The 23,911-nt window shown below is 43.2% G+C and overlaps 1 protein-coding gene across 4 annotated transcripts in view; it reads right to left on the bottom strand.

The window, feature by feature from the left end:
• The window catches only part of PLEKHG7 (pleckstrin homology and RhoGEF domain containing G7), a 56,210-nt gene extending 32,513 nt beyond the window's left edge, over nucleotides 1-23,697 (bottom strand). For 3 of the 4 annotated variants that reach the window (XM_023631154.2, XM_023631155.2, XM_023631157.2), the window contains exons 1-5: nucleotides 23,566-23,697; nucleotides 19,866-20,590; nucleotides 19,309-19,331; nucleotides 5,101-5,228; nucleotides 2,102-2,142 (exon numbers count right to left, since the gene is read on the bottom strand). In XM_023631154.2, the coding sequence (XP_023486922.1) occupies nucleotides 2,102-2,142; nucleotides 5,101-5,228; nucleotides 19,309-19,331; nucleotides 19,866-20,590; nucleotides 23,566-23,596 (948 nt within the window). In that variant the 5' untranslated portion in view covers nucleotides 23,597-23,697. Of the gene's footprint in view, nucleotides 1-2,101; nucleotides 2,143-5,100; nucleotides 5,229-11,159; nucleotides 11,389-19,308; nucleotides 19,332-19,865; nucleotides 20,591-23,565 lie in introns of those variants that run through there. The other variant, XM_014736744.3, reaches the window with a different exon arrangement.
• Between the last annotated feature and the right edge of the window lie 214 nt (nucleotides 23,698-23,911).

Below are 23,911 nucleotides of genomic sequence, written 5' to 3'. Positions count from 1 at the left end.
AAATTTCCTTTTATTAGTGAGAACATTTGCTGAAACATTATGTCATCCCACTAATTATTCTGTCTTTGTATACCTCCACCACTGCCTACCCACCTCCAACACTGGGCAAGCCATTTAGCACATTTTGTTTTCCAATTTACATGTCAGTCTGACCTTCTCAATTGTGAGCTGCTAATGGGCATCTTGACGTCTTAGTACACTCGTCCAACGTACGTGGAACAAATTGCTTCTTCAGAGGGAAAAAAATAGACTGATCACGACAACTTGTAGGAATATCCTTCCTTAGGTTAGTCTTCCCTCTTGAAAGCACATTCTGTCTCCCAGGTGGCCCTTAGAGCTTCCCTGGTCTGGAGGAGAGCTGGTGAAAGATGCCCCTTCTCCGAGACCCCAGAAGTGGCTGGTAACAGGCCCTGCCTCCATTTAAATGAGGAAGGAGCCCAGGAAAGGCTGTACGTCTCACGTTCTGCCAGGAAAAGAGTCAAATCTTGTCCCTAAACAAGGACAAAGCGAAATGCTGAGCAACAGCCATGGTGACAATGGTGTCATCATTTTGCTAATAGTGTACAACTTGACGCTTGTAATGTTTAGACTGTGTCACTATGGATGGAATGTTTCTGTCCACCACAAATTCATCTAAAGCCCTAACCCCCCCAGTGTGATGGTATTTGGAGATAGGACCTTTGGGAAATAATTAGGTTTAGATGAGGGCTTGAGGGGGCCCCCATGATGGAATTAGTGTCCCTATAAGAAAGGGAAGAGACACCGGAGCTCTCCACTGTGTGAGGACACAGTGAGAAGGTGGCCATCTATAAGCCAGGAAGAAGGCTCTCACCAGAACCCGACATCCTGGCACCCTGATCTTGAACTTCCCAGCCCCAGAATTGTAAGAAATAAATATTGGGTGTTTAAGCCACCTAGTCTGCAGTATTTTGTTATAGCAGCCTGAGCTAAGACATTCATACAAACTGTTGACACTTGGAAAAATAATGTGAAAGTCACTGATATACTCAATTATGAGAATACTTTTTCCAAACCCTAATTACCAATAATACTACCAATAATATGGCCAATATCAGTTGTTTAAGATGTGTCCAGCTCTGGGGCCAGCTCCACATGCGTTATTTGACTTCCTTGTCACAACCACTCTATGAGGCTGGCACTATTACCATCCACCTTTTATAGGGAAGGACCTGAAGCTGAGGGAGGTTAATTCATTTGGCCAAGGTCACAGAACGGTAAGTGGAGCAGCTGGGAGTGGAACCTCAGAGGGCTTTTAATTTAGTTGTGGTACTTAAAAAATACCAGTGTGTGTGTGTCCGCAGAACGTCCAAGGTGGGTGTCAACAACTAATAACAAATTAATCAGAGAGGCCACCTGGCCAGATTTTTAACAGAATGAGGCACAGTGTAGGTATCGCAACTAGCTTTGTTGGAAGGAGAAACAGTCCGTCCTTCCCCCCTCCTCCAAAAAACAGGAGTGAGGAGTCGGGTTGTGGTCAGGAACACTTCTTCCCTCCACCCCCAGCAGGCCTGAAGGAAAGGCCGGACAGTGGTTAACCCTTGTCCTAGACAGTAAAGAATCATGGGCCACTGATTTCGATTTATAACTCTTCAATAATTGATGGAACCAAGAATGAATTTTTAAAAACCACGAGGACTCCAACCGGCTTTCCCAGAAATAGAAGTGTATTTGTGGAATCTCTTTCTGTAATATTTCATTAATTTTTCAGTGTTCCCAATATGCACACCACTGACGGCAAACTGGGGCATATGCTTGTGCAAGTTCACTTCATCAAGTAAGCAGTTTCCTAAGCTGTATCAAGTCATAAATGTGGAGTTGTAAAGCATCACAATATTAGGATTGCTTTGTGTTTTGCAGAGCTCATTAACCACTGGCAATTAACACTGTTTTGCTGCACAAAATGGCATCATTTGGCATGTTCTGTAGCCATTACTATGGATGTGATGATATAATTTAAATTTCGTGTGCTGTCTGCCATTATGCACAGAAAAAGTGAGATGAAGAGGCTCTTCAGTCCTTTCTTACTTTCTTAGCTACAGGAGGCTTAATTAAAACCCAACTGACAACACACAACACTTACCACTCCTCTCTTGGAGAAAGGCCATCTTGGCTTTTTGGATTCTGGTGGGTGAAATTAAAGAAGATAGATTAGTACTTTGAGTAACTAGTGACAGATCATTGCAGAGCTTTACAAAATCTGCTTTTTCAAATGAGCCAAGCAGAATTCATCCTGCTTTAATTCTCCTTCTCTTGAGCATGCACACAGAATAAATATTTATATGTATGCAGATGAGTGAATGAAGCAATGTTGCAACCTGAAGTTTGGTGTTAATTGCTACCTTAAGGTCATATTGTCCTGTTTCCTTACTAGAGTTCTGTTCAGCCTCCTTTTTCCCATCACTCAGGGAGAAACTTAGAAGATGTAATAAAGAGTTGAGTGATTCCTTTAAGACAGAGAGTCATAGAACTTTGGGGCTAAAAGGACTTCACTTTTACGTTGTTCTATCAAAACCATCAAAAACAATCCCAGCATATGCAATGTCAATAGCCTGACCAAACTTGAGTCTTGGAGATTGCATCAACCCAATAATCCCCATGTGTCGTTAAAGGCTGACACCTGAAATAGGGGGACATCAACACATCACCAATCTTTATGTTGGGGGCTTTTTGTCGCTATTGGCCACCATCCGAGTAGTCCTTAAGAGTTGCTTTGAGCTGAGAAGGAAGTCATCACTCAATAATGCACACTTTTGATGATCAGGGAGTAAAATGATTAGATTCTGGATTCTTGATTTTTATGTCATTTGCATCAATTTGTAATGCTACCCAGAAAAGGCTGGAACTATTTCTTAGGTTTAGGCAAGATATTCTGGTGACTCAATATACAAAATAGATGCCTTATAGGCCTATCTTTCTTTCTATTCAATTCATCAGGAGATGCTGCATAATACTTGAATCAGATGGAAGCAATTACCCGGGCAGCATTTACTACAAAGTATGTGCTGAGGGGCTTTTCCTGCTGGAACCCTGGAAGGCACCTGTCCAACTGATTATCTTGCTCATTCTGACCACCTTATCGATCTTTTGAAAGGGAAGATTAGATGGAACCTCCCTCAAGGACAAAGCAGCTTCACCACTCTTAGCCCTCAATGTCTGGTGGTAAATTATTATGTCCAATTTGAACTGCAATAATCTGTTCTTAGCAAATTTTTCTCCTTGGTTTTTCTAGCTTTGAGGATAATTTTAGGGCCTGGGGAAAGCTTCACAAGTATTCAGAAGAAAATTTAAATGAGTCTTTATTGATGCCACAATCTTTTATTGTCTCTAGCATATATTAAGTTTTGCTGAATCAGAATCTCTATTTCAACAATATCTCTAGGTGACTCATGTGCACATCGAAGCTGGAGAAGCACCACGAATCTGGGATGTGAGAACTCTATTCTAAACTCCTTGAGGAGGGGGCACAGAGGCGTATGATGGAGGACGTTGCAGAGCTTTTACTATGTGGCATCTACTGTGATGCTACGTACACAACAAAGATCAACCAGTAGATTTAGAAGCATCACACAGCAATTATGACCTTGTTCTTTAGCATGGTGGTTCTGAACCTTTAGCTGGCTCCAGAATCACCTGGAGGCCTCGCTAAAAAACAAATTGGTGCTCCCCGCCACCTCAGAGCTTCTAATTCAGAAGGCCTGGGGTTGGACCCCACACTCTAAATTTTTCACAATTTCCCAGGTAATATGGAAGCTGCTGGTCTGGGACCAACCTTTGGGAAAGACTACTCTTGGTATTAACCAGTTTAGAGCATTCATCAAGCATCATGAGATACGTACTAACCTCTGTTAAGGTTACGCAGTGTTTAGAACTAGCTCTAATTTCTAGGGGCCTGTCCTTGAGTAGATGGCTTAATCCCTCTTGGTTTGTTCACTTGGGTGATTGTATCAGATGAGACAGCAGATGTTCATTTGCATTATTGTGTCATATGAGACAGTAGATGTGAAAGGGATCTATAAAGAGTGGAGAGCTATACAATGTTAGTTATGGTTTATTTCCTGGTGACTTCTGGGTTCCACAGAGAAGACTACAGTTGCCCATACAATGGATGTTGATACAGGCTGGTGGAGAGGGCACAGGACTAGCAGTCAGGAGCCTAGATTCCGTTCTTCTGACACAAACCAGCTGACACCACAGCTAGGTCACTTCTCCTTTCTGGGTCGCACTGTGCACATATGTGAGTGAAGAATGAACTTGGTGGCTTTCTAACTATGTGCCGAGTGTCCTGGACTGCTGGGGATGCGTTGGAGGTGAGTCTTTGGGACCCACCCCATTTTCAGGCATTGCAACTCCACCTGGATCTGTTTTATACATTGGATTTCCAAGTGAGGGTTCTTTTGTAAAAAGGACTCTGCTAAGAACAAAACCAGTTTGAACGCTACCAGGATGGATCATCTTTAAGTTTCCTTTTAGCTCTCAAAGGCTACCCTCAGAATCAAGGAGAATGTGCCCTCAACACCGCAATTGCTCTTTCTTTCACAACTGAGTTCAAAATGCAGAAGAAGATTTGTCCCTAAGGCTGCCTACCTCTAATCTGCTCTAACAGGAATCTGCTGTCCCTGGGACCTCTGCCTCCACAAGGTACCACCTGGTTGGAAGGTACCACCTGGTTGGAAGATACCAGTGTGAGGCAGAAGGCCAGCAGCAGGCCAGGGGTGGCATTACAGCAATGATACAGAAGCTGCCCCCCAGCCCAGAGAGAGCCTTTTGCTCTAGAATGGTGACTGTCCCTGGTGTATCTTTTCCAGGTCCCAGACCTGGGGTAAATTCTTTGACAAGAGGACCTTTTGAGGGAAAGCTCATACCTATCCATGTCTGTAAGTGGAACACCCAATACCAAGGGTGGTATTCAGCTGGTTCCAGTAATTCATGGCCGATGCCAGTCCTAATTGGTGAGACATCTGTTTTAACTTGTTGGTGCACATGTTTCACCAGTCATTAAATATTCTGAAAATCACCCCTGCTTATTACAATATCTGTCCGTATCTGCCTTGTAACATAAGTATGCTGAATGAGCAGGACCTGGATTCAGCAGCAGAAGTGGGTGGCACAGATAATCGGCAGCTCCATCTGACACCAGAAGGTCCCCGGGGAACACCTCAAGTCCAGGTAAGTTGAGCACCACAGAACTCCGCCTGTGCTCAGGGAACCTGTGCTCAAGAGAAGGAAGGAGAGAGCTTAGAGCTGGCATGCAGGCAGGGCCGTCGCTCAGGACACCCTGGGGCTTTCAGAAATCCCTGCTAGCTGCCTGATTAATGCCTGCTTTTTTAGGAAGGTCGTGGAGGCCACGCCAGGCTCCAGGCCCGGGAGGGCTGTGATCACAACCCCCCACAACATGTTTACTCAACACCTTTTTGAGCCTTATTGACCATTTATGATTTCGACTAATCCAAAGCAGGAGATCTGGCCTGGAAATATCAAAACAAACATACTTGACATGTTCTGGCTCAGAAGGATACTAGGAGAAAGCCCTCAAACACGAGAGCAGTTGTAAATTATGCCCATGGCCTCAGCGGGAGTGAGGTGCATGGGTATGGCCACCAGCACCCCTAGTGATCTGAGGCTGGTTGTATAAAGTCAGTACTTTTATTTTTCCCAGAGAAAAATGAGAAGTATCGTTAGAAAACCCTAGCAAACAGGCCTATCTACCTTCTTCTTTCCTCTACCCCATTTCGCAAAACTTCCTGTCTGTTGGATGTTCACAAAATAAATAGTTGACATACCAGACACAGTGGGGAGCAGCTCCAAAGCCACTGGGCATTTGCTCAGTGATGTCTAAGGGGCAAAAGGGCTGAGGAATCTGCCACCCTGGGAACCAGCCTGAGAGCATTGAATTACAGTCATGTGTCACTTAACGATGGTGATACATCCTGAGAAATGCATCATTAGGCAATTTCTTCATTGTGTGAACATCATAGAGTGTACTTACACAAACGTAGATGGTATAGCCTACTACACGCCTAGGCTACATGGTACTAATCTTATGGGAGCACCGTCGCATTTTCAGTCTTTCATTGAACAAAACATCGTTATGTGGTGCGTGACTGTACAGGGATTTTCGTGGCTTCCTCATCAGAGCTGCTCAGATATTCCTTTGGTCTATTCTGAGGGATGAGAGATGTGCTTCTTTCTACTTCTTGACCAATGGAATCTCCAAATTCTTTTCACCAACAAATAGCTTAGCATATGGGTTACTTTATATACAAAGGCATTTTGACTCAATTTATCAACCAAAGCATAGCCACAGAATTGCCTTGAAAGTTGAGAGTCTGAGTCTGTCATACCCCTCTGGGTATTATGATTTGGTCCATTGCCATGCAGCTCCCTCTCCTGACAGAGAGGCTGTGCCCTGAGCCCCGTTAGTCTCCCCAGCCAGTCTTTCCTCTGTTCCTTCCAGTTCCCCACCTGCTTACTGCTTCAGTCCTCCCCGCTTTGTAGCCACGTTCCATGCTTCTGACCTTCTGCACGAGTGATGGCCTTTCTACCGGCACTTTCATCTCTCTCCTCATGATGGTACATTCTGGGATCTCATGCCCTATTTCTGGTTAATACGCCTGTCAGGGTCCTGGTCATGCCCTGTCAGGCCTATTATGCTGTTGACCAAGTCCTGGTGTATATTAGAATATCCTGTGGAATTTATTATAATAACATCCTCAAGTCCCACCCTTGGGATTCTGATCCAGTAGGTCTGAAGGTGGGCCTCTGCATCTGTAGTTTTACCCAGCTCCTTTGATAGTCGCCAGAGCTGGAGAAACTGATTTTGGGGATACAAGTACTTTGGTATAGGCCCTTCCTACATTTAGATCTTAAAGATTATTTCAAGTTCTCAGCCTTTTGCTGAAAACACTTCCAGACCATTTTACTTATGAATAGTAGGGCAAGTTGCTTGGGAGCTCTAATTAGAATAACCTACTTCCCATAAATTCCTACTAAATGTTTGAAGTAGGGCTGCCTCAGACCCTGCAGATAGATGCTGTAGGCATAAAAGAAGGTTAATTTTCAGCCATAAAAGGCTGCTTCCTCCAAGAGGGCTTCTCTGATGCTCAAAGAAGTAGTTCCTCATGTTTGTGCACTGCTCTGCAGCCTGGCTAGATCGGGCCCTGAGCATCTTCTATCTGTGTTAACACAGTTACCTCTTATTTCTTCACCTTTAGCTTTATTTTCTTGATTCCATCCTACTCCCAGTCACTAAAAGTGAATTATCTAAAATGTGAGCCCGACCTACCCCCTCCTGGCTTCAGATACCTCAGTGGCTCTGCATCTTGTACCGGATAAACACATTTTTAAACCATATATACAAGCCATCCATGATCTGGCCCATTTACCTTCCTAATATCCCTTACTTTGCAATTTATTCTCTGGAAACAGTGAGTAGATTGTCATTTCCCACACAAAATGTTTCACTCTTCAGTGCCTTGGCTGGGCGTGCTTTGCCCTTTCTCTGCCCTCTCCAAACCTGTCTAACTCCTCCCATGAGATTTAGGGCCATAGGTTATCTAAGTAACTTACAAGGGAAATACTTAGATAAAATTTGGCTCAGATTTGTCTAATTAGCTGTTTTCCCTGAGGTTTTAAAATCTGCTTTGACTGCCCCTTTTCTGCTCTTCTCGCTTGTTTTATTGGAAAATTTTAGGGTAATGTTGCAGACACTGCTAGCTGCCAACCCAAAGTGTATGCCCTCCATTTTTCTTGCTATCTAAACCCTGCTTTCTCTGGAGTGGCATGTGCTGAGTTCATACACAGCCCTGCTCTGACTCCCTTGCAGCTAGTGGAGCCATGTGACCCAAATCTGGCCAATGAGATTGACACAGGAGTTGCAGGCTGTGGCTTCTAGGAAAACTTTTTCAAAGGGGACAGAGTTGGCTAGCTTCTTCCTTTTATCTCTTGCTCTTTGCCCTTCTTGTTGCCTGAAATATGGCTTGATGCCTGAAAGTATACCAGTAATCTTGCAAAGATAGCAGCAGAACAGGAAAACAGAAGGATCCTGGAAGGCTGCTGACATCTGCCCTGGCCTGGGCTCTGCTTCTGTTGCAAGAGAAACACCCCGTATTTGCTCAGGTCGTTCTAGTCAGGTTCTGTTACACGCAGACAGATGCTATTCTGACTGATCCAGATTTCCCCATCCTGGATTTCCTTCTCCAAGAACGAGATCAACTTTCAGCATTCTGCACTCCTGTGGCTTTTTTACCACCTATTTATGTTGAAGTTTCATAATAAGATCATAACAGTTGCAACTTTTGACAACTCTCCCCTTTTTGGTATTTGCCAACCTAATGGCCATGGTGGTTATGAGGATAGAGGGGACTAAATTAGGTGGGAGTTGGAAAAGTTACAATAATTTGAATGAAAAATGTAATAATAATTTCATCATTTTGGATATAGGACATTGAGGCTGATACATAATGAATTGCTAGTATACAAATCCAGCTAGGAATTTTCACAGTGCTATTCAAAAGGTATTAGGTAACATAAAATGCTAGGAACCCACAAGAAGACCTCTGAAGGGAAATATTAGAAGCTTCCCCATCAAATTTATACTTCTCTTGATAAAGACCCTAGAAGCATACAATAAGATTTTGTGCTTATGGGGATACAGGGGATTGGAAAAATTACCATAATTTGAATGAGAAATGTAACCTAGTTGAATGTTGGGGGAAAGTTTACGCTTTTGAGCTTCAAATCTAGATGTTACACAATCTGGTAAGTATCATGAGTTTGGTAGTTTCCAAAGACTCTATAAGCTATCTCTATATTCCCTGGGGACCTCAGGGAGGACATAACTGCTGGTGGAGTGGAAGGATTCATCTTCCTGGCCCCCTCTACACTGGCTTATGTGTTTCTCTTCTGTGCTACTACAGTTCTCTGCAGTGAGGGTTGAGAATGTGGAGTCAAATTGCCTGGATTTTAATCTTAGCTATGATTGAGCCAACTAATAACCTCTCTGGCTCTGACTTTGCCATTTGTGAAATGTAGACAACAATCATACCTACTGATTGTGTGAGAATGGACAAGGTTGATCAATATAAACCACTTAGATCAGGTCTGGAACCTAGTAAGCTGTCAATAATTGCTACTATGTTGATTATTGAACATATTATAATGTTCTGTTTATGTGTCTGTTTACTCCACTGGACTGTCAGCTCCTTCAGTGTGAGAAACATGCCTGATCATCATCCGCGTTGGTGGGTGCTCATTTACTGCTCAATCCATTGTCATTGATGAACACAAATGAATGAAATACTTCTCTGATGCCGTCCTCCCTTGTGGAAAGTATCTTACTTTATAAGGCAGTTTTGCAGGTTCGTGTCTCACCTCTTCCATTACCCTAAGCTCCTAGCTCCTGGTCCTAATCCCTGAATTTAGTACGAGCTCAATAAACATTTGTTGAGTAAATGGAACAGTAACCAAATCCTCGCACACCCAGAGTCATCACTGTCATTTCCCGACACGCACTCCTGCACAGTGTGAACTTTGGTAATAGCCAGCTGCTCACTATTCTTTAAACTAGCCTGCACCTCACAATTCCATGCCTTGGCTCAGGTAGTTCCCATCTGCCTGCCTATCTCCACTTTGTCTGCTTAGCAAACTCATATTCATCTCTAAATTTCAGCTTAGACGCTCTTCCTCCAGAAGTCTTTTCTGATCTGCTCAGGGAGCGCCATCTCTCTCTCTCCCTCCCCTACCCCGACCTTATCTCGGCTCTATAATGATTCATTGAAGGCTCATGCTAAGTCTTATGTATCATAGATTCCAAGCACCTGGCATAGAACTTGACATGGAGCAGGTATCAATAAGCTTGTTGAATGAATAGGCATGTTGACTGATAGAATGACATACACACAGTTCTCAAATAAATCTGCTTTTCCATTCTGGATGATAAATGAATAATTATATGCATATACAATAGCAGAATTCAATTTGAGTCCCCACTCCATTAAAGGTGGTTAAATTACTCCCATTCATTTCTCCCTCATCTGGGGTATCTTCTGACATGAGGCATCCATTTGGGGGCACATAAGCCAGGTTTGGGAGTTCAGTTTGCACATATGGAAGAGGGAAGACAACTGGCTCTCACAGGGTTTGTGCTGTGACCTTGGCTTTGTTGCCTTGGTGTTCAAAACCCAGCAATGCTCATTCTGGAAACACGAGCATGCCCCTGGAATGGTGTAACAGAATCTCTGTGGACATGACATTTTTATGTTCATCAGAAGAGGGCATTGGTTGATAAAAATAGCAAGAGTCACAGTTGTGACCATATGGAGAGCTAGGAAAACAGTAAGAAAGAACACCTGCACGCAGTAACCTGGAGACACATGAATTGTGCAGACCACTGGCCCCGGCATCACTCACGCATGACAGTGGACTAGAGTTCTGGGCGCTCTGAAAAGGACCCCATGTCTGTATCAGCCAGGGTTGCTCAGCTCGTTGGATTAATGATATTAATACAAATAGTTGCAATGAATTCAGAATGACTTTGAATTTAGGTCTCATGGGGAAGGGGTGTTGGTGGTTGCAAATTGGTGTCTTGTTTTTGCTATTCCAAATGTTAGAATTGCTTCTTATAGAATGGCATGAATGCAGGATCATTATGTACAGTTCTGGATAGATTATCCACTGGAAGCAATCATTGTAATAAATTCAGAATTTTTATCACCCTCCCCCAAACAAAAGGGTGTCTGCGTGGGGTTGTGGCATCCTGGGTGAAAAGAGTAGGGAAGAGAATTTCTAGACACCTGATTTTCTCAGAGGGAGATTAAGCTAGGAAATGAACTAATAAATGCAAGATGTTTGGGGTGTGGCTGGCAAACCACTGTTGTTGTGTAAGTTCTGTATAACTTTACACTGCCCTTTATTTATTTGGAAAAGCACAACTATAGCAACATCCTTCAGAAATGCTTTTCTTTTTTTCTTTTTTGGTTCAACGCTTGACTATTCTGGTTCTTTGCTTCGGGACAAATTTCTGGACCAGGAGGTTGTATAACTGGGTGCCTGACCGAGACTTTGCAGCCCTCCCAGGCTCACGGGTGCCCTCCCCTCCTCCCCGCCTTCAGAAACCCAATCACAACCACACTTTGACTAACCCGGAGTGGCGCTGCCCCAGTCTGGTCAGATCCGAAGGGACTGGTCCCATGGTTGCTGGAATAATCTTGTCTCCTTTCTGATACCAGAACGTCTCCTTATTCTGTCCTCTGCTGAACATCTGAAGGTCCATGGTGTGGGCTGGGACAGCAACAATTCAGAGAATCCAGAGAATTCTCCCCCACTGCTGAGCAGGCCACACACCCGGGCGTCAACACTCAACAATGAGCCTGCTCTGGCATGTTGGTGCCAGAAAGGTTTCTGGCTGGAGGAAATGTGTCACCCAGTGGACCTCAAATGCATACAGTTTGTAAGGAATAGATTGGTCTCGATGGATATTATTCTAATTTGACATCAGCTGGCACTCACTGAGCACCGGCTCTTACCAGACACTCCGTTAAGTGCTTTACACGCGTTATCATACTGATTTTCGCAAGCACCCTATGAGGTGGAAGTTACTGTTGTCATTACAGTGTGGAAGAAACTGAGGCTTAGAAGGATGGATAAGGAATTCATCTAAGGTTGTGTTTTGTGAATGACAGACCGGAATTCAAAATTCAAGTACACAAGTCTGACTCCAAAAAACTTGGAAATAAGAAGAAGAGAAAAAGATACTATAAACCATTTTAAAGCACAAAGTGCTTTTTAAAATTGATGTAATGATGGTTACTACTTTAGGCAAAACAAGGGGTGTAGTGGGTTGAGTGGAGGCCCCCAAAAGATTTATCCATGTCCTAACGCCTGGTATATGGGGATGCGCTCTTATTTGTAAAAAGGGTCTTTGCCGATGTAATTAAATGAAAGCTCTCAAGATGAGATTATTCTGGATTATCTGGGTGGGCCCTAAACCCAATGATATGTGTACTTGTGAGAGACACCTAGAGAAGAGATGCAGAGGAAAGAAGACCCCATGAAGATGGAGGCAGAGATTAAAGTGATGCAGCCACAAGCCAAAGAACCTGGATGAAGAAGCAAGAAAAGGTCCTCCCTGAACCTTCAGAGGGAGCACCGCTCTGCCAACACTTTGATTTTGGACTTCCGGGTTCTAAAACTGTGAGAGCATACATTTCTGTCGTTCTAAGCCACTTGGTTAGTGGTAATTTATTAGAGAAGCCACAGGAAACTGACACTGGGGCCGTCTCACCTTATGAACCCTGATTCCCAACTCTGACCTTCATTACCCGTGACCTTGGCTTGTCACTTCCCTGGGTCTCACTTTCCTTATGTGGAAAACAACTGTAAGTGAGACCCTTCAAATCCTTCATGATCTGTGAATCGAGGATCTAGGAGCTTTGCTCTCATTTTCCCCGCCAGTGGCCATTGGGTGGGAGCGGTAATTATGTGGTGACCTTTATCTCAGCAGAAACGTTTGAAGACGAATAATTAAAGCTCCTTCTTTAGAAATATGACTAATACATCATCTGTATTTTTAAGAGATTCCTTCTGTACTGAGCTTAAACCAAGGACCCCTGACCTTTAATTCCCAGGCACAAATTTTAAGGGAAAATAATGAAAAATGCTAGAGAATATGGGGGTAGCAACTGCGCTATAGTGCTAAGAGTGTCCTAATGGAATAAAAATCTTACTGAATGTGCTACAATTTGGAGAGGGCTCAGTCTTCTCTTTTCCCTGCTATGACTGTTGCCCCATGTTGTTGTCGTTGTTTTTATCAGGCAGCCTTATCAGGCCTCATTCCTCAGCCGCGACAGTCCTTGTCTGATAGTAAAAGTTCAGCAATTGTGGGTCTAGAAAATGTAGGTGTTCTATTTTAAGAATCACATTGCAAGAAATATAGTGCAATTTGGAATGCCTACTTATAACTATGGGCTGATTACACAGGAAGAAGAAATTAAGAATCAGTAACAATCTTTAAAAAAAAATCCCTTTTTAAAATAATCAACAGAAAAATGACAACTTGACTGCAAATTATGGAACTGCAGTCTCTTGGTTAACTCTGGGGTATGTTTTTCCATTATGAGTCTCATAAGATTGTTGGGAACTTTCCTTTTCATGTTTGACTATAGCTTCCGGTTCAACTTTCGACCAAAATGTTCCATTTGCTGGAAATCCAACTGAGAAGGATGGGGAGCCTCTAGAAGGATGGGGAACCTCTGCCTCACTGCCCAGGGCCTGGTACCTAGTGGCCACTTCATCCATGTGGAGCGAACAAATGGAAGACTCAGCCCTGGCCTATTGTTTTTTTCTGGCTATCATATCACCTCAAAAGCCTTATTAGATGGGAGGACACATCAGTTTGAACGCAGAACAGAGACAGTCTTTGGAGTCTCATCAGTGTGGAAAATACCCCATGCTGTGACTCCTTACTCAATCAGTAACAGTTATCAAACACACACGTGTTTAGAGCACCAGGGTGGCTGCTGGTAACCGCCTAGAACTCTCACTGTCTTTCTAGGCTGCTGCCTTTTCTAGACAGCAGTCTAGAACTTAACCGCTCCACCACTGGGCCAGCCCCGGTGTCAGAATATTTTAGAAAGAATAAGTCTAGGACTTGCATATAAGAAGGACGTAATGAATAAATAAATGAATAAATGGTTTTTTCAAAAAAATAATAATAGCTAATACTTACTTATACTATTTAATCATATCAAAAGCCTTATTAGATGGGTACTATTTGTACCTCCACTTCACGGATGAAGACTTTGAGGTTTTGAATTGCTAAAGAACTTGCCCAAGGTCACACTGCCAGAGAGAAGTAGAGATGGAACTCAGACCAGGGAGTTTGAGTTCAATGGCTCTCAACACCACGTTATGCTGCCTAAGATGGCTTTGGGGGACGTTTTCCTGGCATTCACTGTTTTTGTCTGGTTTCTTCCTGGAGATAGAATTTCAAACACCTTGTCTTTTGGTTTTCTTATTAATGTTGCCCCACTTGCTAATTTGGATATATTTATCTTTTTTCTTATTTTTTTTTGAGCACTGGAAGGTTAGTCTTTATTCTCATGGATGTAGTATTTACGTTTCCCTTCTCCGCTTTAGGGCTGACCAGAAAATTAGGTGAGACAGACAATGCTCTGTGAATATAGATTTTAAAGGGTGCCAGGCAGGTCTCCCTACCTACAAATCTCTCCCACTTGCTTCCTGAGGTTTAAAATCCCACCAACACAGCTTCATTGCTTGGCTTTAAGTCATGTCCTCTGTCAAAATGCAAATACGTTGGGGAGAGATAAGTAACACTGTGCGCCAGCCTGCCTGCCTGCCTGCTTTCGTCCTTCCATCCTTTCCTTCAATAGACATTTGTGGAGATAGATAGACTCTAGCTGGGTACTGGGTGCCAGAGGTGTAAAGATAAACAAGTGGTCTCTGCCCTCGGGAAGGTCTTGATTCTGGAAGCAGATAAATGTAAAACAATGCAATATACGGTGTTCTAGATGCTGTGATGGAGGCAGCTGTAAGGTGTAGGGAAACCCAAAAGGGAGGAATACACTGCTGTACTTGGAAAGATAATATTCCTTAAGCTTATAGTCCCTCACACTTTAGCAAGAATGAATCGTGAAGATTCTTTTCCAGAAGGTATGTTTTGGTGATAGGAGAAGAAGTTTTGGAGTGAGCGTGAGTTCACTGAAATATTATAGAGGGAATGACAGTGGGAAAAAAAAGTTCACAAAGAAAAACTTGGAATCAGTCATAACACTGAGCTGATTTCAGAACTGAGAGTAGATTGGGCCCTTCTCATTTACATGAGTCTGCCCACTTGTCATGCCATGTGTTAAAATACTATGATAAAGGAAGAATCAGTATTTTCGAAAAAAGGTTTTAGAGCTATTCCACAAGGCAAAAAGATTGTTGCTATTGACTGACAGCCATGGAAGCAAGCATTTCTTAATTGAACATACCAGTGTTCAGGAAACTTTTCCTATAAAGGACCAGATAAACATTTTAGGATTTGTGGACCATGTGGTCTCTGTAGTGACGACTCAGCTTTGCCGTTGCAGTGTCAAAGCAGTCGTGTACACTATTGAAATGAATGAGTGTGACCGTGTTCCAATAAAACTTTATTTACAAAAAGAGGTGGTGGGCCGACTCTGGGCCAGAGGCCATAGTTTGCCAGCTTCTGGTTTATGTCATTTCACAGGCATATTAAAGGCCTAAGTTAAATAAGTTTAAGTAAGTTTTAAATAAGTAAAGTTTAAATAAGTTTTTGAGGTGAGGCCCCCTAGCTCCTGAATGGACAGCAGGGTCACTTGTAAAGCCCTTTTCCTGACAGCATGTGACTCCACAGCCTGGAAGTAGCCACCTGAAAGAAGCAGCCCTTTGAACCAGGGCTGCTGTGGACAAGACTGCAGGGACCTGAAGAAGGGAGGGAGGGGGCAAAAGAAGGCAGACAGAAGGGCTTTGTGCTGTAGACGGTTAGGTTAGCTGTTCACCAAAGATTCATGCTGAAGGTGAACTTTTCGTATAAAGAAGTGTAGATTGAGTGGTCCACAGCTGATAAAAAAATTCCTTCCTTTTTTTTTTTAATTGAGGTAACATTGGTTTATAACATGATATAAATTTCAGGTGTAGATCATTAAATTTCAATTTCTGGGGAGATTACATCATGTCCGCCACTCAAAGACTAATTAAAATCCATCACCACACACATGTGCCGAATCACCCCTTTTGCCCTCCTGCCTCCCCTCTTCCCCTCTGGTAACTACCAATCCAATCTCTGTCTCTATGTTTGTTTGTCATTGTTTTTATCTTCTACTTATGAGTGAGATCATATGGTATTTGACTTTCTCCCTCTGACTTATTTCTCTTAGCATAATGCCCTCAAGGTCCATCCATGTTGTCACAAAGAACAAAGCTGGAGGTATCACTCTCTGATTTAAAAATATACTACAAAGCCATAGTAACCAAAACAGCATGGTACTGGCACAAAAATAGACACATTTTTCTCAGGATTCCTGTGTCTATTTGGGGTCTTTTGTTGTTCCACATAACTTTTAGGATTCTTTGTTCTATTCCTTTGAAAGTTGTCCTTGGAACTTTGATAGGGATTGCATTGAATCTATAGATTGCTTAAGGAGGTATGGACATTTTAACTATGTTAATTCTTCCAATCCAAGAGCACGGAATATCTTTCTATTTCTTTGTATCTTCAACTTCTTTCAACATTTTATAGTTTTCAGTGTAGAGATCTTTCACCTCTTTGGGTAAGTTTATTCCTAGGTATTTTATTCTTTTTGTTGCAATTGTAAATGGGATTGTATTCTTAATTTCTCTTTCTGCTACTTCATTTTAGTGTATAGAAACACAACTGATTTTTGTATGTAGATTTTGAATCCTGCAACTTGACCATATTCGTTTGTTATTTCTGAAAGGTTTTTAGTGGATTCTTTAGGGTTTTCTGTAAATAAAATCATGTCATCTACAAATAGTGACAGTTTCACTTCTTCTTTTGCAATTTGGATCCATTTTATTTCTTTTCCTTGCCTGATTGCTCTGGCTAGGACTTCCAATACTATGTTAAATAAGAGTGATGACAGTGGGCATCCTTGTCTGGTTCCTGTTCTTAGAGGGATAGCTTTCAATTTTTCTCCAGTGAGAATGATATTAGCTGTGGGTTTGTCATATATGGTCTTTATTATGTTGAGGTGCTTTCCTTCTATATCCGTTTTATTCAGAGTTTTCATCATAAATGGATGCTGTATCAAATGCTTTCTCTGCATCTATTGAGATGATCATGTGATTTTTATTCTTCATTTTGTTAATGTGGTGTTTTGCGTTGATGGATTTGTGGATGTTGAACCATCCTTGTGTCCCTGGAATAAATCCCAGTTGATCATGGTGTATGATCTTTTTAATGTATTGTTGTATTCAATTAGCTAGTATTTTTTTGAGGATTTTTGCATTGATGCTCATTAGTAATACTGGCCTGTAGTTTTCTTTTTCTGTGTTGTCCTTGTCTGGTTTTGGTATCAGGGTAATGTAGGCCTCATAGGATGAGTTGGGAATCTTCCCCTCCTCTTCAATTTTTTGGAAGAGTGTGAGAAAGATAGGTATTAAGACTTCTTTGAATGTTTGGTAGAATTCACCAGGGAAGCCCACAGAGCTTTTTAAGGCCTCAAGTCCTTTGACAAAGTTGTTCCTTTGAATTTACCAAGACTATTTCTGTTATCGCCTCACAACGATTCTGCATGTCAATAAAAACTACCTGCATGTCATCTTTTGCAAATTTCTTGATGTGTCCCGTCACTTGGCCTTTATGTCTGCTAACTGGATCTTAAAATCAAGGTGGACACAGACTTCACCTGCTCTGGGAGCATTCCTTGATTAAAGACTTACGGATCTCCGTCTCCATCTCTGATGTCTTCTCTAATCAAGTATCCAATCAAAGTCTCCACTCAGATGTTCCATAGGTCTTCAAACTCAACATATCCAAACTTGAAGTCAAGATCTACACCCTATCCACCTGTATGCCCCCTCTCCCCCTAAGGTTACTTCAGCTCAGTGAATGGGACCATTAGTCACCCAGTGGTGCAAACCAGAAGCTGGGAGGTCATTCTCGACAACTTCCTTTCCATCACCCCTTAGGGTCTACCATTCACAAAGTCTAAGGGATTGTTTCTCCTAATATCTTTTGAACTGAGATGCTTCTTTCTAACTCCATTGCCTTCATCAGAGCCTAACCTACCAAGTTCTCCTACCAGAACATTCTAATTGTTCTGCTGGAGTCCATCCTCATCTAAATCTCATGTCTACCTTTTATCCATCTGATCATATCAGTCCATTCAATGGTTTCACACTGCTCATAGGGTAAGGAACAAAATCCTTACACATCCTATTAAACTCTGCATGGCTAATCAACATCATCATCTTTCTCTGACACTACTCTCTTTTTCACTGTCTCTGACAACATTTGAACTAGGTATCATTGTAGAGCTTTATTCTGCTTTGCAACTGTGGAGGATTTGCATTAGTAGCCTCATATTTCACCAACCCTTGTATGCCCACCCTTTGCCATATATCTTCAGTGTTCTCTCACTGTTGGTGACATATAATTTCCTGCCCCTGAGTTTAGCCATGTGACTTGCTTTGGCCAATAGAATCAGGCAAGATACAGAGACCAGGCTGCAATAGGCCTGCGTGCTTCCACCTGTCCTCTGGAACCTCTCCCTCCACCATAAGAAGAACATGACTTTGGTCCCATGAAAAGGATGAGGGGTATGTGGGGTGGAGCTGAGCCTGGCCTAGATCAACTGCCCCTCAGTGGACACGTAGATTTATAAGAAACAATAATGAGTTGTTGCTTTAAGCCACTGAGGTATAGGGTGGTTTGTCACGTAGCAATAGCTAACTGATACACTAACAAAATAGTTTCCATTTTCCTGTGATTTTGTAAATATCCTCTATCTTTGTTCATACATTTAAGACAACTAGGGTTAAAGTCAACAAAGACTGTGTAGATGGATCTCATCCCTTCCTGCTATGAACAGTAAACTCTTGCTTGGGGATTGAGGTCCAGTAATAAAATGATGGCTAATTCCCTGAGGATTCCTCTGTGACTTTCCAAATGAAACGAAGGTTTTCCCACCAATCCCATAAATTGGGTGGGTGAAATTGGGCATGGATCTTTCCCTTGCTGCCACAGAAGCTCTTCATCCCTGAGAGGGGTGGCAGATCCATTGCCACAACCTGGGGACCATGCTGAAAGTTCAGAGCTGGTTTCTGAAGCGACACAATCCACCTGTATTCTAGATAAAGGCACAGTCTGTCACAATAGGCATTTTAAAGGTCATCCCAGACCTAAACGCACATCTTATTCCTTTCGTTCTTGTCCTCTGCATTTCTCTTTGAAAAGCTGTTGCATGTTTCTGGCTTTTCCATTTTCTCTACCTGACAAAACCTGTTGCTAAGTGGATGTTAATTAAGCCACAGGCCAAATCACTGACAATTCAAAATGAAAACCATGACCACACGTGGCTGTCCTACCCTGCCCCCAAAAGCCACAGCAACATGCTGTGCTCTTAAGGAGACTCTTGAAATTAAGATTATTTCACCCACAAATGTCAAGAGTGTCTTCGGGGCTGTAAAACAAAGTGCCTGACTAACACACCATCAGCTTGGCTATGTCAGGACAGAAATAAAGATGTAAGAGTAAACAGTCAACAGACTTCATAGCCCTGGAGAAAATAAAGACATACACACCTGGATCGAGGCAGTTCTTCTCCCTGAAATAAATGAAAAAAATATATCTTTTAGTTTTGCTCAAACCCACCCAAAATTCCAAATTCCTCTCTTGAAAGGAGAGGCAATTAACTTTCCTGGCTAAAATGTTTTGGGTTTTTCTTTTGGAGGGGGAAGGGGAGAAGACTAGAAATTTGAATAATTCTCTCTTTCTCCTCTTTTAAACCACCCATGCCAGGTTGTCTTCTAATCGTGTGTATTTGCAAAACGGCCACCACCATTACCATCTGATGTCTGATGGACCATCTGCAGCCTGACATTGGTGGGTCCCCCCTTAAAATGCCTTCAAGGATATCGAAGATGAAAGTGAGCCTCCATTCTCTTTCTTCCCCAAACTGGTGTACCCCCTTTACTTGAGAGCTAATGTGTCCTAAAGAGTGTGTGTCCCCTCAGCAGTGACTTCCTGTGCTGTCTCCCATCACAGCACTCCCAGGCCTTTGGGGTAATGTGGTGACCCAGAGATCTGTTTTGCTTTTTGGTCCACTGAGTGAGAGGCAGGAAGCTTAGAGCTGTGTTACCTGAGGACTAGGAGCCTGTGGGGCGGGGCTGGGTGGTGAGTGGCCTCCTCTCCTTGGAAGAGAGGCCTGAGGAAGCGACCCCTCCTCGACGAGTGGAAGCACAGGAAGGGCATCCTCATCAGTGGGCTGCATTTGGGGGTCCAATGGGTCAGCTGCACTGAGGGCCCTTTCAGGGTCTGTGGGTGACCCTGAGTGGAGTCTCAGGGGCGATAGAGAGTGTGAAGAATCCTTCGGGCTTCCAGGTAGACTCTTGGAAAGGTAACACGGGGAGCCTGCAAGCTCCTTCCAACTTCCCCAGGTGGGCACTTCCACGGTCTCTTGCTGAGGCAGCAAACGTGAAGTCCCATAGCCACTGCCCCTTAATCTCCTCAAAGTGGGAGAGGTAGAAATGCGGCCTGGGGCTTGCCGGTCAAAGTGGAGAAGATTCCCCTGGTTCTCACAGTGCTTCTTTGACAGGCTCTTCAGCAGGGGCTGAGCAGAGGCCCCAAAGCCCCTGGGCTGCAGCTCTCGGCAGGATGACTCTGTCTTCCCCATGCAGCTAAGAGGTGCTGTCGCTAGAAGCTTCCAGGGGACACTGTCGGACTTGCTGTTCTCTGGACCACACTGGGGTTGTTCAGTTTCTGCATTCAAGTGTGACTCTTCCTCTGGCATGTTTTCGTCCTTTTCCAGAGGATAATTGGAAGCAGTTCGTTGCATCTTCAGTGAGGAAGAGCAGAGTGTGGAATCTGTTGCAAATGAAGGAGACTGAGGTGAGAAGAAAAGGTGTCTGAAAACTTCTGATTTGTCTGAGGAGGTGGCTCCCAGTTAACGTTAACATCCTTTACATTCTGAAGGTAATTAACACGAGTGATTCCAGCCATTCCATCTATGTGATTTGTATGGTGAAATTTGTTTACTGTTTACTTAATATTCCTTCTAGGTTCACAAAAAAAAAGCTTACAAAAATCTTGGTGACCTCAGAGACTTCTTGGAAGCCACAAAGCTCATCACCTTTTGATTATTCCGTTTTAAGAGAATCAATACACATGAAATTTGCCTTACATCTGCATTTATTTATTTTAGTACTTTAGTGTATGTATTCCAGTAATGTGATTACATAAGAACAAGGTAAACAAGACCCCTGGCCCCAAGGTTTAAATTATAGAATGTCACATGGTTTCAAAGATATTGGTGTAAAGTATTTAGCAGAAGACATTGTAGATTTTATCCATCCCCATGTCTTGGAAAAGTAACTTGCAAGTTTGAAAAGAAAAACCTAGATGCCACCCAGATGCCCTACTTCTCATGACTAGAGGTATTTTCTAGAATTCACTAACACAGAATTATCTCCTAGGTAAGCTCTTCTAGCTCAAGCCAAGCTGATTCTACCATTTGACAGCTCGATCCATGGTGACATGGAAATGACTTATTGCAGTCCATTATTTTGTAGTTTCCCACGTGAGGAAATTAGTTGTATATGGGAAAGCGTCGATCCTTATCCGTCCTGTCAACTGTAGTCAACTCTGGATTATTTACAGACCTGATATGGGACCGGGCAGAGGGTAACATAACCACCTCCTCTTGCCATGGGCAATGTGGGAAGGTGGTTTCAGATGGTGCATGGCTTGTTTGTGGATGGAACACCAGTAGTTGACCATATATTCTGAGATCTCCAAGAATAATTCTAGCAAGTCAATAAGTCTAAAGCAAAACTCAGCAATCTAGAACCCTTAGGGAATGAATGCATTTGGGTAGACAAATTTTAAGGACGTCTAATAATTTCCTTTTTTAGTGCTATGCAAGGTTAATTCCACTGAAAGCACTTTTTAGTAGAACTTTTCCTACAGTGTATTATTTACTTCCTCAACTTTATAACAGAGAACTCTGAACTCCAATAAATCTTTTCCTGATGACCTGGCCTCCTTATGTTGAGTATCAATCATAGTACTAGCTGAAATACAATGACTATTACTGTGTTTACTGCCATTCTCTGGAGAATACATTAATTGTTACAGGTTTTTATAGCATATGGTTACCCCACACTAAGTGGCCCACACTGATGTACTCCCTAATTTTATTCACTCCTTCTCATTGCAGTTTGTGTACTTGCCTACGCAGACACTCTCTCCCCTTTGATTTATTTATCCTAATCTGTTCCAGGCACAGAGTCCAACAACCCTGGGGCAAGAGAATTAATAGGCTCTTAGATCTATTCTTATCAGTCAAAGGGAGGAACCCAATGTTGTGACATTGTCATGACAATGCTGTGACATTGATTTTGGGGGCTCCATGTTCTCCTATGTTTACTCTTCGGCTCTCCTCCGGTTTAAGGCCAAATGAAACTAACAGGTAATGGATTTTAGACTGGAGAGTCGTAGGAGAGCTACTCAGATACCAACTGAAGTCAATTCAACTCTTATCTACAAAAGAAACCTGCAGTTCTTAATGCTGGGTTTGCCTTCGTACCTCGAGCTGAGGACTCAAGTGTTACAGAGCTTCATGTAGAACAAAAACGCGTGCTGAGGCGGGGGCAATACCAGCCAGGAAACTTACATTTCAGTTAAGGTGGGGGGGAACTGGTTTTGTTTTTAGGTTGGTAATTTCTGGCTGCTGCTTCAAAGGCTATACCAGCGTGGCTGGAGGAGACTGAAAAGGCCCGTCCTGACCATGCATGATGTATTAGGTCTCTTTCCACGTCCCGAATGGGAGGGGCCAGTTCCTCATTCTCCCGACAAACAAGTGCCGAGCTGAGAACTGGAGTTACAGGTGCTTTCACACATGTACACACCCAGGGGGTTCTATTATTTTCTCTTTATAGCGTTGTCCGAGATCTACACAGGCACAGCCGTTACAGGAATTCAGTGTGTTTACACAGGCACTCACATAATAGTTCTATCAGAATTCTCAGTCCTTGGGCTTCCTCTCTGTCCTTGTGCCTTCCTTCTCCTCCTTGGAGCGTTAGGACTGGATTTCCTTTCCTGTCATCCTGACACAGGGGTGTGGTGGCCGGTAAGAGGTTATGACATCCCATAGGACTTAAGGGCCCGTAAGTATTATTTATTGGCCGGTGTCTTAACTATTGGAACGAAGAGAATAGGAACTGCTGAGGTGACTCACTGCAGAAATGGAGAGACTTTCAATACTGCCCGGCTGTGGGAGGCGGTTTGCAGAGAGGGCTCCAGAGTAAATGACCTGGTTTCTCTCGCCACCTCACCGCCAGCTAGCCTGCGACCTAGGACAGGCCATACCTCCCCTGTCAGCCTCCAGGCTGCATTTATGAAAGTGTCTCCATTACTGGCTCATAGCAGGGATTAAATGAGATGGTGGCTGAGGCTCCTGGGGGGCCTCCCTAAAGGATTACCCGCGCAGATCCGGTAAAGAGTCAAAAGTTAACAGAAGAGTTCAGGCTAACTCTTTTCCTTTACGTTCTCTAAAAGACTAAATCAATAAATGATCATTATAAAGAACATTCATCATGCTTTGGCTTGACCTCCCAAGCTTTAAGAATCCAGCAAACATCCCCGCCACCCCTCCCCCGCCATGTTGGGGAAGCAATCTCAGTGTACTAGAAATTAAACCACATAGATTAATAATTTACCCATTCTACTTAGATCTGGAGAAACCAGCAAGCCAGGACCAGAAGAAGCTGGTCGCAACAGGATCTGAACAAACAGAATACAAGAGGGAAACCCAGAGAGCAGCTGAATGTCGCCTCTAGTACCTGTGGGGTGGTCTGCCTCTGAAGGTGACATTGTCCAGGTGGGTCCTGACAAGGGAGTCAGCAGCACCACAGAGCAGACTGCCAGGCGAGGGCTCGGAGGAGCAGGTTCCACATCTGTAACAATGGACCCTCCCTGGCCGAGTGCAGGCAAACCTGATGCAAGCTGAAAGAGGAACTGGCCTCTCCCTCCTTAGAGACTTTTCTAGTTATTTGTTTATGAAAAAGCCTAAAGGGAAGCCAGCTCAGAATCTAAGACCGCCTAAAAACATATCAGGTGATTTGTTTCTACTGAACAACGGCTGAGCCAACACAAAAATGATGCAAATGTGGCTTTCTCTTTCCCCTT

The sequence above is a fragment of the Equus caballus genome, chromosome 28 (assembly GCF_041296265.1).
Source record: "Equus caballus isolate H_3958 breed thoroughbred chromosome 28, TB-T2T, whole genome shotgun sequence".
NCBI lineage: Eukaryota > Metazoa > Chordata > Mammalia > Perissodactyla > Equidae > Equus > Equus caballus.
This window is presented reverse-complemented; position numbering and strand designations above follow the sequence as displayed.